The 12,846-nt window shown below is 32.0% G+C and overlaps 1 protein-coding gene across 3 annotated transcripts in view; it reads left to right on the top strand.

The window, feature by feature from the left end:
- LOC132942980 (lachesin-like) overlaps nucleotides 1-12,846 on the top strand; it is a 150,089-nt gene that overhangs the window by 122,386 nt on the left and 14,857 nt on the right. For all 3 annotated transcript variants that reach the window (XM_061011722.1, XM_061011720.1, XM_061011721.1), the window contains one exon: nucleotides 9,950-10,148. In XM_061011722.1, coding sequence (XP_060867705.1) covers nucleotides 9,950-10,148 — 199 coding nt within the window. The remainder of the gene's footprint in view (nucleotides 1-9,949; nucleotides 10,149-12,846) is intronic.

The following is a 12,846-nucleotide window of genomic DNA, read 5'->3' as shown; positions in this document are numbered from 1 at the left end:
TGTAAATTCATTATTTTCTAAGAAAAATATAAATAAAACAAAAATAAAATGTTTTTTTGACAAAATCGATTTTTTCAATTATTATATAATCATACCGTCATAAAGATACTTATTATCGTTGATTATAAATAGATTACGGTTCACTGGCCGATATTTCAATAAAATATAATCTACAATTGTTGATATTATTTATATTTCAATTATTATCGTATATATGAATTTATTTTCAGATAATAATAATATACTGATTATTCGTAGATAGACGTTTAATACTAACGTATTTAATCCTTACGCCATTACGGTTCGACTGTCTCACGAGAGCATTGTTCTATGGTAGTGTTTAATGTTTAAAATGTCACGAAATAAAATTTTTCTAGTCGGTACTATGAATAATCAAATTACAGGTAGTAAATTGCCTTCAAAACGAAACTGTTTAAGTGTTTTATACTACAATATGCGAAATGTACATTTAAATTTGAACTCGAGTGCCTTGCTAACTATTGACGAATGTTTAATATACTGGAAGAAGGCACGAATTCCAAATCAAGATCGTGATAATTGTGCAAAAAAGTTGAAAAAGTTGTATGAAGACTTACGCAGTTTAGAAAAAAATAAAACTAAAATTGGAAATTTATATCGACTGAGAGAAAAACAATTTGAAGAAACATTGGATGATTTATTTGACATCGCACATTCAAATGCAATGAACACAATTAAAATTGATGAAGACAAAGAATTTTTATTATTACAACGACAAAAAGGACGTGTTGGATGTATGCTTGGTAGAGATGTAAAATTAGCTGAAAAGGAACAACGAAAAGCCACACGGATAGACGCAGAATATAAAAGAAAAGATATACAACAAAATTCTGGATATTTAAAAACTGGTAATCACTATTTGTTTAAAATCATAACTACTTACATTTTAGATTATATTTTATTTATAAATATAAATTATTTTTGTTTTAGCAAATATTTTGAATGAATTTGATTCTGACACATCTGAGTTTGAAGAGACAATAATTGAAGAACCTGAAATTGAATTAAATATTCCGTCTTCAAGTACTCCAGTTAAAAAACGAGCAAGAAGAGATATTTTGACACCTCGCCTTTCAGCATGTCTTGACAAATGTAAAATAAGCGATAGAGACGCTGTTCATTTAATAACAGCATGCATTGAAGCAGTAGCATTAGATACAAATGATTTTGCAGTAAACCGAACGTCAATAAGAAATGCCCGAAAAATATTTCGAAAAAACAACACAAGTAACATAAAATCTAAGTTTATTGATCTAAATTTAAATTATGGTATTGTACATTGGGACTCTAAGATTCTGCCTACTTTAGTTGGAAAAGAAAAGTGTGATAGACTTCCCGTTGTTATAACGTCCCTAAAAACTGAACAGCTTTTGGGGGTTCCTCACCTTTCAAGTGGCACGGGCAATGAAATATGTTCGGCAGTATATGATGAATTAGAAAGCTGGGGATTATTAGAAAAAATACAAGGGTTTGTGTTTGATACTACAGCTTCCAACTCTGGTAGATTAAATGGTGCTTGCGTTCTATTAGAGCAAAAATTAGGAAAAAATGTATTATTTATAGCTTGCCGCCACCATATTTTCGAAATAATATTACAAGCAGTATTTATTGAAGCTAAATTTGCACCATCATCTGGCCCAGATATACCACTTTTTAAGAGATTTGTTAATAATTGGAAAAATATTAATAAAAACGAATACTCGGTGTGGACTGATGATTCTATGACTTTCGATATATTAAATAACGTTCGCGATGAAATATTAGATTTTGCAGAAAAAAGACTTCAAGATTGTTTCCCTCGTGATGACTACAAAGAGTTTTTGCAACTTATTGTAATATTTCTCGGAGGAAAACTTAAGGGAAATGTTAATTTTCGGCAACCTGGGGCTTATCATTTGGCACGATGGATGGCCAAGGGTATTTATTCATTAAAAATTTTATTATTTAAAAATCAATTTAAATTAACTTCTACAGAAGAAATGTCACTTAAAAAAATTAGTTGTTTCATTATAAAATGTTATGCTGAAGTGTGGTTCACTGCTACAAACGCAATAAAGGCTCCTATTAATGATATACTTTTTATAAAAAAATTATACAGTTATAAAAACGACGACAAAAAAATAGCTGAAACCGCATTAAAGAAATTTATAAACCATTTATGGTACCTTAGTGATGAATGTGTGACATTTTCTATTTTTGACAACCGTGTTACCATTGAACAAAAAAGAAGAATGGCAATTAAAATGTTAACGAATGAGCTTGAAGATTATGAACAAGTAGGAGAAGTTAATAAAAAGCATTTATTGAAAATTGAAGACATCCCTAATTTCATACGCCAAGATTTACCAGTTGATTTAATTACAAATAAATCAATAAAATTGTTTAATAGATTTAATATTCAGACTAATTTTTTATCACTGGATCCAATATACTGGGAAGAAAATGAAGAGTATAAAAAAGGAAAAGAAATATTTGGATCATTAAAAGTCGTTAACGATACCGCTGAACGCCATGTTAAGCTGATGGAAGAATTCAATTCGAAAATTACCAAAAATGAAGAACAAAAGCAGTTTTTGTTGCAAGTAAATACATTTTTTCAATAACTATTTAAGCTAATATTAAATTTCAAAATGTTTTACAGACAGTTCAAGATTATCGTAGAAAGTATCCTAATCACAACCGCGAAACGATGAGTAAACCATATCAATTATGAGTATAAATATTATTATTATTATTATTAAAATTTTTTTTTGTATTTTGTCTTTTAATATTTTTCTTGGAAAATAATGAATTTACGAAAAATTTTGTTTTATTACTTTTTATAGACATAGTTACGCTTTATAATTAAGTTTCTATACATTTTTATGCTAAGTACTATAGTTTTTTAATAAATTTGAAAAACAATTAAACTACCCTCTTTTGCCATTTTTCAACCCTAAATCGGCACCAGAAGGGGTTGAGTAACGTGTTCCAAATTTTACCCAAATCAATTTCTAATGTGACTTAATAAATCTAGCTGGTACGGACCAAGTATAATTAAGTTTAAAAAATAAGGACCACCCTAATATATATATATATATATTTTACTAACTTTATGTTATGACAATAATTTATATGTTTACAAATATATCCAACATCAAAAATTGCTCGCAATAATTAAATTTATACAGAAAAAAACTAGTTTATAATTTATATACGGTATTCAGTATTGGTATTTGAACTTAATACTCTGATAAAAATCGAAAAAACATTGGAGTTTAAAATTAAGTATTTATTAGAAGGGGAAAAAATAATTGAAGAGTTAAAGAACACTACAGAAAAACACAAAAGTTTTATGCGTTTTTTTTTTGTCCTTGTCTACCTACATATATAATATAATACGTCCGTATATAAGTGTCGTTAAACGATTAATTTTTTCTACCATGCTCGGAAAACTATTGAAGTACAATTTTATTGTTTTGAAAGCTGCGAATAATTCATAACTTGATTGTAGTCGTCCGAACGTTTATATTGATGGACGATAAAAAAAAAATCGCCCATACATTTATTCCCATAACCTCGTAAATCCGTCTTTAAAAATCTTTCGTAAAAAAATTAAAATTAAAATTAAATAATAAAAAAATAACCGTCGAAACATTCGAACTTTTTTTCTTCTTCCTTTTCGCACTCTATACTTCGCCAATTACTATATCGGCCCGTAGACGTGTATAATATAGCTGTTGTAAAGCTATGTATCTCACGAGTCGTCCATTGGAAAGTAAAAAAATGTCTCTTTTTGTTTTTACCTCGTTCTCGGTTGTCGAACAAACTCTCCTGTACCACCCTCCAGTCCGAGCAAGCGTCCACCCACTCCTACCACCTTGTCCGGACCTATGCCACTGCTCACTGCTCCGGCCGTGAAATCCAACACACAACTTTACCCACTGTCGCGTTCATTACCGACGTCCATTAAAAGTTGCGCAGGTAAGAGATTTCTCGCGCAAAATGAAAATAAATAAATAAATAAAATACAAGCACCCACCTCAGTATCGGTGCGGCGGACGCAGGCATGTCTCGTGGCGGAGGGTGGTGACGTGTAGGGGGTGACGAAGAAAAATACAGCGTTTCCAAAAACTTGCCCACTCACCGTATCCTTATTTCTCGCGTCATTTGCCAACGGCCGCAATTTCAGGTCACGTATTATTTTTCCTCGGTTGTTTTTTTTTTCTTTCCTTTTAAATTGTATCGTTTCCTTTTCTTTCGCCTTCCATATAGACTGTGAGGTGTCGGCCCAGCTTTCACTTCTGATTAACCGATTTCCATCAAAAAATAATAGTTGGCGCACGGCGCTTAAAAGATTTATATAATATACAGAGTGATACACCAAGTTTGCTCACCCCATGTTTTCCTTTATTAATGAATTTACTCGAATTTTCATTATGGCATTAGTTTGAAAAAACGTACGTATCTAAATTAAAATTCAAACGAGTATAGTTTCTGAGTTATTAAAATGTATATAATATATGATGTGCAGTCCTTAAAAATAGATTTCACCTTTGTTCAAACTCTGAAAATCAACACATCATGTTCACAAAATATAAAATTACCTATAATATCCATGAAGATAGAACGCTTTTCACAAAATATACGTGCGGTGTCCCGTTAAACATGATAGGTAAGAATATAGGTATAGATAGGTACATATATTTTTTATGTTATTAATTGTTACCGATCAAATAATTTTGGATTCTTTGCAAAGTGGTGAATACAATGATCTTATAGTGATGTATGTTTTTTTTGGGGGGTGGTTGATTGCACCTTTAAAAGCAGTAAAAATGCTTCAGTTTTTAACTTTAAGAACAGTTTTTGGTGGTGAGACGTCAAAATATCCCACGTACCTAATTAATTAATTAGAAATTTAAACCTTTTTATACAAGTTACATAGATATTAATACATTTATTGAATACAAAAAATGAATTAAGACATTTTTAAAAATATATTAAAATAGTATGTTTTCCGTCAAAAAATTATTATACTTATTACTTATTATAATACTAAGTTATGTGCTATTGATTTTAAATATTTATTGTTACTAGTGTCGTCATATCGTTTTACAACAGCAATTAACCGCTCGTCCAAATTTTTATACTTTCGACTTTTTTTTGTTGAGATGCACCAGCTGTTTGCTGCTCCATTTTGGCCTCCTGCAGACCTTGTTCTTGCTTTAACATATTTATGAACTTTCACACTGTTACATGGTTATCTGTCAGTGCAGAATTAAACGCTCTGCGCCATCCTTCTACTGCATTATTTGTCCTGGGAGAGCCTTCCGTTACAGCATCAAACATATTCCATATTTTAATTGGAAAAGTAGGCGCTCTTCGCCTACCATCACGTGTTGGTCTCCCAATCCACGTGTCCTCAAAATAATCAACAACTGTTCGTAATTCTTCTTCATTATCTACGTAGTAGTTGGAGTTAATTAGTTCTTCAAATGCAGAAATAACATTATCAACAGGTACAAAAGCAAGAGCTATATTATATTTAAATTTTCACTTGTTGTGAATATCAATATTCTGTTATTAATATGCCAAATTGTCATTATTTTTACTGTCATATTACAAAAAAGGTAAATTACTTAAGGTTAATATGTATTCGCTAGGTATTACTAAAGAATCAACAGTCACAGGATTGGGCGGAAGTACATTATTTCGATTTCGAGAACGTTGAATTGTTCGACTCAGCGCAACAGTTGAAGGTAACCTAGCTGCAATTGGCATAGATGACTGAGAAAATGCCTCGCTTATAATATTTCTTGTTGTCTGATTAGGATCACTAGCTTTTTTTATTCGTTCTATTACCTTCTTTGATTCTAATCCGGCTGCATCTGGAGCGTGTTCATGATCTACTCTCTTACCAAGGAATTCCCCTACAAAAATATTAATAATAATTGTGACAATATATGACAATATAATATTTTTTTTTTTTTTTTTATTGATCTTATAAACAACCCGGCATCTGTGGCCATTAGTTACAGCTATGGTGGCACAAAAGTTAATAACAATAGGGGTTCATTATGCTATCGTATTCTAATAACTATAAACTGTGGAAAAAAAAAGAACATAATATTTAGATTGAGTTATATAAATTAGTTGATTTTAGGAAGTGTATTATCTTGTTGTTGTCCTCGGATTCTGGTCCCAGTGCGGAGCCGAGTGTCGCGTCGATTCCGATCTTTTGTCTATCTTGTTCGTACTTGAAACATTCCGTAATTATGTGTTTCACGGACAATCTTAAACCACAAGCATCACATAAAGGAGCTTCTTCATTGGCCATTAAGTATCCGTGGATAAGTCTAGTATGTCCGATGCGCAGGCGGTTTAATATTATTTCTTCTTTCCTTTTTAAAGAACTGTTAATCCATCGGTTGATGGAACTTTTAATTGTGTTCAGTTTGGTAGTTTGTTGCTTCCATACCCGAAGCCATTTGTCGTTGGACATCTCACTAATATGGGATTTTAAGTCATCGTATGTTAGCCCTGGTAATACTGTTACTCCCGAGTTTGAGGTGGCAATTTTAGCCTGTTGGTCAGCTAGTTCGTTACCAATGATGCCCGAATGTCCGGGAACCCACATGAGCGTTAGGTTAGGTATAATATTATTATGTCCAGGCCTATTGAGAATAATCGTACGAGCAGTATTCGTTTTACAATATTGTCATCAATTGTATATTACTTAAAAATCTGATAAAACCGTAACATATTATACATATATTATAAGATCAATGGTATCGACAGTTCTTATATATTATTATATCCGCGTCCTAAAATTTAATCATAAATCAACAAACCTGATTCGTCGTCTGTGGTTGTACAACATCTTGTCAAACAATTTTTTCTTTTATACTCAGTGCAACGCCAAATTATTTTTTCTTCACTCTTTCGGTGTATACTGAATAAATATTCTTCAAATATTAGTAAATTATTGCCTGTTTGGCTTTTGATAAATTCTAGCATTTTTTTAATTATATAAAAAGTGTTAGTTAAATAATTTGATTTAATACTGTTAAATGCTCACGACACGCACTGTAGGTAATGATATAAAATGACACACTATAATACCATTATCAAAATAACGAATAATACTAGATTAGATAAAGTTCGATTATTACTTCTAATCGCAACAGTTATTATATTATATTATTTTGTCGGGGATATTTTTATGCGGGATATTTTGTCATGGAATATTTTTGCGGGGATATTTTGGTTTAGGGATATTTGGTCGGGGATATTTTGACCGGGATATTTTGTCGTGGAACCGTTTTGGTACACAATTGATTATTGTTGTTACTTTGGGCGATCGAAGCTAATCATTTACAGTATTTAAAAAATACTTCGTACATGTTTACCAAGTATTTATATTCAAATTTAGTAGACACTATAAAATTGTATGTGTACAGCAATCCACCTATTATTCATTATGCGAATATAATATAATATATACGTACTCTGGCGTAATCATAATATCATATTTTTAATCACCGACATATTTTGTTCTATCGTTTTTTTCATTTTTTCGTTGAATTTTTGACGTTATTGGTAATCAATAAACGTTTCGATGCCAAATATTATTTCCACCAAAATGTATGCAATATTACATTTTGGATTTAACTTGAGCGACGGCTTGTGAAATTATGTTTCACCGTATATTGAAAATATACAAACATGCAAAACATTGTTATTTACATAAAGCCGTCATAAATCATAATTCTCAGAGTTGCCTAATGATTCGAAGAACAAAATGTAGGTATAATTGTGTTTATTTTTCCTGAACAATTATTATTTAAATTATAATGTTTGAAAAATACCACGAAATAATTTATTAAATCTTAAAATATGTCGAAAGTGTCATCAGTGGGTGGCTCCTTTCCCCAAATTATGTAATTTTTTTTTTATTTGTTTCCCTCTTATCGCACATATACTCATTATGTCTAAGACATAGATTGTATATTTTCTTCTAAAAATAAAAAATATATATTATACTAATATAAATATAAATTAATTTAATATTTTAGAGCTACATTATGACAATCATTGTATTATCACGTTTTTAGAATAAATAACAATACATTTTGTAATGTCTTTTAATTTTATACTACTTAATTGAATGAATAAAAATATTATACCAATCAAACAATTTTATTTTAGGAAACTTTTTTAATATCTACAAGTTTCAAACAAACAACTCCCCTTATAAGTCCATTCAAACTAAACCATTGCGAAATTTAGGTTAAGTCAATTAAAAGCATTATCTGGTAACTCCTTCTAAAGCTTTATTACTCAAATCGTACCCCTGTTCGAAGGTTCCATAAACGCATAGAATAACTCGCATACCTTTACTCCTTGTGAATTGATAATATAGAATTTTCATTATTTAATTTTTATAATCATTCATTCGTTAACTTTTATTTTAATCCCAACTAATCTACTTAAAAGCCAATAATAATATTATGCAAACATTTTTATTATAATAGTTGGGTAAATCATGTGATAATTTACTTGGCGGCACGACTCAATCGATTATTATACAAAAAACGCTAAAATGTAATACACGTCAATATGATAATTAGAGCAGTTAGAAAATCCGTAAATCACAATTTTTAATTTTGTATGAAGACAAAAAATATCGTCAATTATGTCAGGAATGACGAATTTTCGACCGTAATTATAACGATAAGAATCTTATTTGCAACAATGTTACTACCTACGTGATCCAATTTGTATAAAAGTTAATTCCATTTAAAAAGCTGATAATGCGCCGAGACACTGAGATAGTCTGAGCGTAATATACCTAATGTCAAGAACACAAAGATTTTGTTTTAAAAAAATAAACATGACAAACACACGACAACCGCTAAGGTTTTTGATAGAACGGACGCGGTTTAGGAGTGCCAAATTAAATTATATGTCCACATACGACATACATACCACCCTCATGTGCTACGTGCTCATTTAGTTTAAAAAATAAATTTCGCTGAATTAATGGAACATATAAATAAATAATGGTTTAATTACAAACCAATAAAAAATGCTTACATTTATTAAATAATAGTATTGTCATGTAATTGATTACATTTTCGATTTAATAACGCAAATTTGTTATACAAATATTTATATTTTCAAAGCAAGTGAGCATAAATATCTCAACAAATTTTTAAACAAAAATTTAAAACCCAAACCATATAAGTGCTTATTTGAAACTTCTTAAGCGCCCTCAAGAGCCCTAGCACGCCCCCTCCCCCCCCGTGTGCGCGTTTGCTTATACGCCATAATATTATCTTTAATCATATAATACAAAACTACAAAATTACGTTATATACGGCACGAATAGTTAATGTCTGTATAATTTCATTGCGTGTACAGGGCCGCGAAATTGAACCTCGTGGTTGGGTTTTAATGTAAAATTATACTTGTAACGGGAATACAATATATTACAACTAATGCTTGTATATTTTATTCAAACCGTGTAAAGTCAATATTGTTTTTTAATAGTTTAATGGTATAATTGATAATGCATAATAAATTACATAGACGCGCATTACGTACCTAACCCGCGGTGTATCGAAATACAATATGTTGGCGGGCGAGAGCACTACCGTCCTAAGTCCTTATAATATACAACTTATGTACGCATAGGTATTACTATTATTATGTATACGGTGCGTGTGGCCGCACGGGTACGACGAGTAAAGCTTTTGTAAAACCGCTCTCGAAAATCCAATTTTAGCGAATCGATTTGATATAATATTATAATGTGATATCCATATTATATTGCACACAATTTGTATATTTTTATTTTCTTACAAACTGTTTTTACACGTGAAATAAACTGGCACGTAATGCAAGTAAACATAACATTTTTGCATTTCAGACCGGATACTTGGACGTGCGGATCCCACCGTACATATTGGACGAGGCAGACATCGAGGGCCCGGGTAGCGCGGCCATGGAGGGTGGTACTATAAGGTTGCGGTGCCGGTCCACTGGTAAACCGGAACCAAAAGTTCATTGGAAGCGCAAGGACAACCGTCACATTGTCATCCGGTCAGACGGGGCTAGAGAAAAACAAGGTTTGTGCGTGTAAATGTTGTATAGGTGAGGTTAGGTCAAGCCTATAACTGAAAGTAACAGATATAAGAACCGGATACTTACCAGAACCAAAACTAACATTCACTTCACACTTGAATTGCCTCTTATTTTAGGTTGTGACCATCTCGTACTGGAATCCAATAGATATCCAATAAATATAAATAATCAATTTCTGGTATGAATCTCAAACATTTTTTTTTTTTAATTAAAACAATTATGAACAAACACACAATGGTTAATCCTAAAAGATGAAAGTACACCTTTAAACTATAAAAAAAAATAATTAATTAAATAAATTGAAAGATAAGTCAATGCTAAATTTTATAATACATTTGTGGAAGTGTGATAATAATATAAATTCAATATAGGACTATAATACTACGCAAATGTTTATATGAATACCTATAACAATGATAAATAATTAAATGTTTCATTGTCAAAAAAATTAGGTTAACCTATAAAAAATTGTAAATATTGTATTAAATATAACAACACGGCAATAATAATAAGTAATAAAAGTGAATATAATAGTTAATAATTATGTTTATGCCGGCTAATATAACAATAAATAATGAAGGAAAAAAATGAAATCACAATTAATGTGCTTAAGCTGGCAAAAGCAACTAGGTAGTTAATATTTTTGGACCTTACGGAAATCGTTATAATAATCTACGTATGCTATGGAAGGTAATTCGAGTAGGCTTTTTAGGTATACTCAAATTGCCTATGAAAACATCAGGAGGGAATTCGAGTCAAAACATGTTATCTACCTAGATTTGGGAGGAAATTCGTGTTCGTCCATATATGAATGCATCGTCATTCCGGGCAACATTTAATTATCCAAAAACTACTCGGTAAAATATTTGCTATAAAATATAATATCAGAAACACACAGATCACGTCTCGTATACGTGTTTGGGCATAACATTATTTCGGTTCGTTTGAATTTTTTTGCCATAATAATCTTATAGCCATAAAGGGTGGCAAGGAGTTGGTCGTGCGCTTGGTCGACGTGAAGAAATTTAAAATGATGATATCAATTGTTTTTTAATTACACCGAAACGCGATGGAGTTGCTTACTACTTCTAAACTACTATACTACTACTAATACTATACGAATGCCACTACTATTGCTACCACAACTGGCGACTGGTGGTGTGTACCATCACAGCACAGTAGTTTGACGTTTGCGTTCAAGACGATTTTTCCAGTTTAATTCACGCTCAGTTTCAAAACAATATTAACTCGGTTTAAAAACAAACCGGAACAGAAAAGTGAAGGGAGGGTGTAAGAACATTGTAAAGTTATATAAATGAATGTTGTATATATGTATATATATATATACTATTTTGCTTTTTTTTTCGCGGCAGTCTGTTTTTCTCGCGCCAAGCACGAGAAGAGAGAGAAAAATGAAAAAAAAAAAAGAAAACGATATCCCGTCTGAACCCGACATCGTTCTCGGGGAAAACTGTTTCTCACCCTCAGCTCTCCACCACTTCCCGGCGACGTCTCGGAGACCACTTTCCTCCACTCGAACACCCCTCACGTCGTTTGCGGCTCTGTTCCGACCCCACTGCCCCTAAACCACGTGGTTCCGCGGCTAGCAATAAGAAATCAGTCGTTTGTAACGAACAAAGACAAATGTTATAAAAGGCCGCCGCTACCACTCGCAAACCGACCCTTCCCCTCTCCGCCCCCCACCCCCCACCCGGTCATCCATCTTCACGACTACGCGGCAAGCACGCCACTAACCAAAAGCCACGGCCGTCCACCCATCCCCGCCCAATACCGGTGCGCGGATATCAAGCGGCAAATAAAAATCCGCTGTTATTTGTCAAAACTTTGAACCGGAAGCAACTCTATATATATGTATATAAATATGAATATACATATACAACACTACTGCTGCCACTATTAATGCTGCACTATATATACGGCTGGTAAATGGTAATATATATATTATGTACCTATATAAGTTATTCCTGTCAGTGCGCGCGGCCGATCATTGATGTATACGTGGATCACAGACGATCTCTATATACTGTTATATGGATGGGTGTATTAATAATAATGCCTACATGATATTGTTATACGAAATACACGAGTCGTCCAGAAAAATCTACGGACGTTGTGCGATTTTCGACTTGACATAACTGAAATATGATACGATGTGCACCCCCTACTGCAGTAGAATCACACACGATGGAGTGGTTTGCGTCTGTTTCGAGTACGCATCGTGAGAACCGCCCCCGTCGTCAGACGATACAGCCGGTCCACACATATCGTACGCTCGAACCCTAAGACTTTTATTCGCATAGCCGCAATCATAATATATGGTCGTTGTATTACTCATCACTCGAGATTATATTAAAGGTATTTTTTTTTTTTTCAATACAACAATACTTCGATCCTAATGGCGATCGTTTTTAAACGTACCTACTTTGCGTTCAAGTTAAATAAACGAAAAATTTATTCATTACTAAAACAGTTCAATAGAGTGAAGAGAATTATTCTTTGTTTCGTATTGTTTTTTTTTTCTTACAAATGTATACTGTATTGTTTTAACATTTCAACTAAATTATAGTACTTTTAATATACCAAAATAAAAAAAAAACTTGTTTTGTTTTTACAATTTCACATCAGAAATAATTTTTATTAACTAGACAAGTTAAAATAATT

The sequence above is a fragment of the Metopolophium dirhodum genome, chromosome 4 (genome assembly GCF_019925205.1).
Source record: "Metopolophium dirhodum isolate CAU chromosome 4, ASM1992520v1, whole genome shotgun sequence".
Taxonomy (NCBI): domain Eukaryota; kingdom Metazoa; phylum Arthropoda; class Insecta; order Hemiptera; family Aphididae; genus Metopolophium; species Metopolophium dirhodum.
This window is presented reverse-complemented; position numbering and strand designations above follow the sequence as displayed.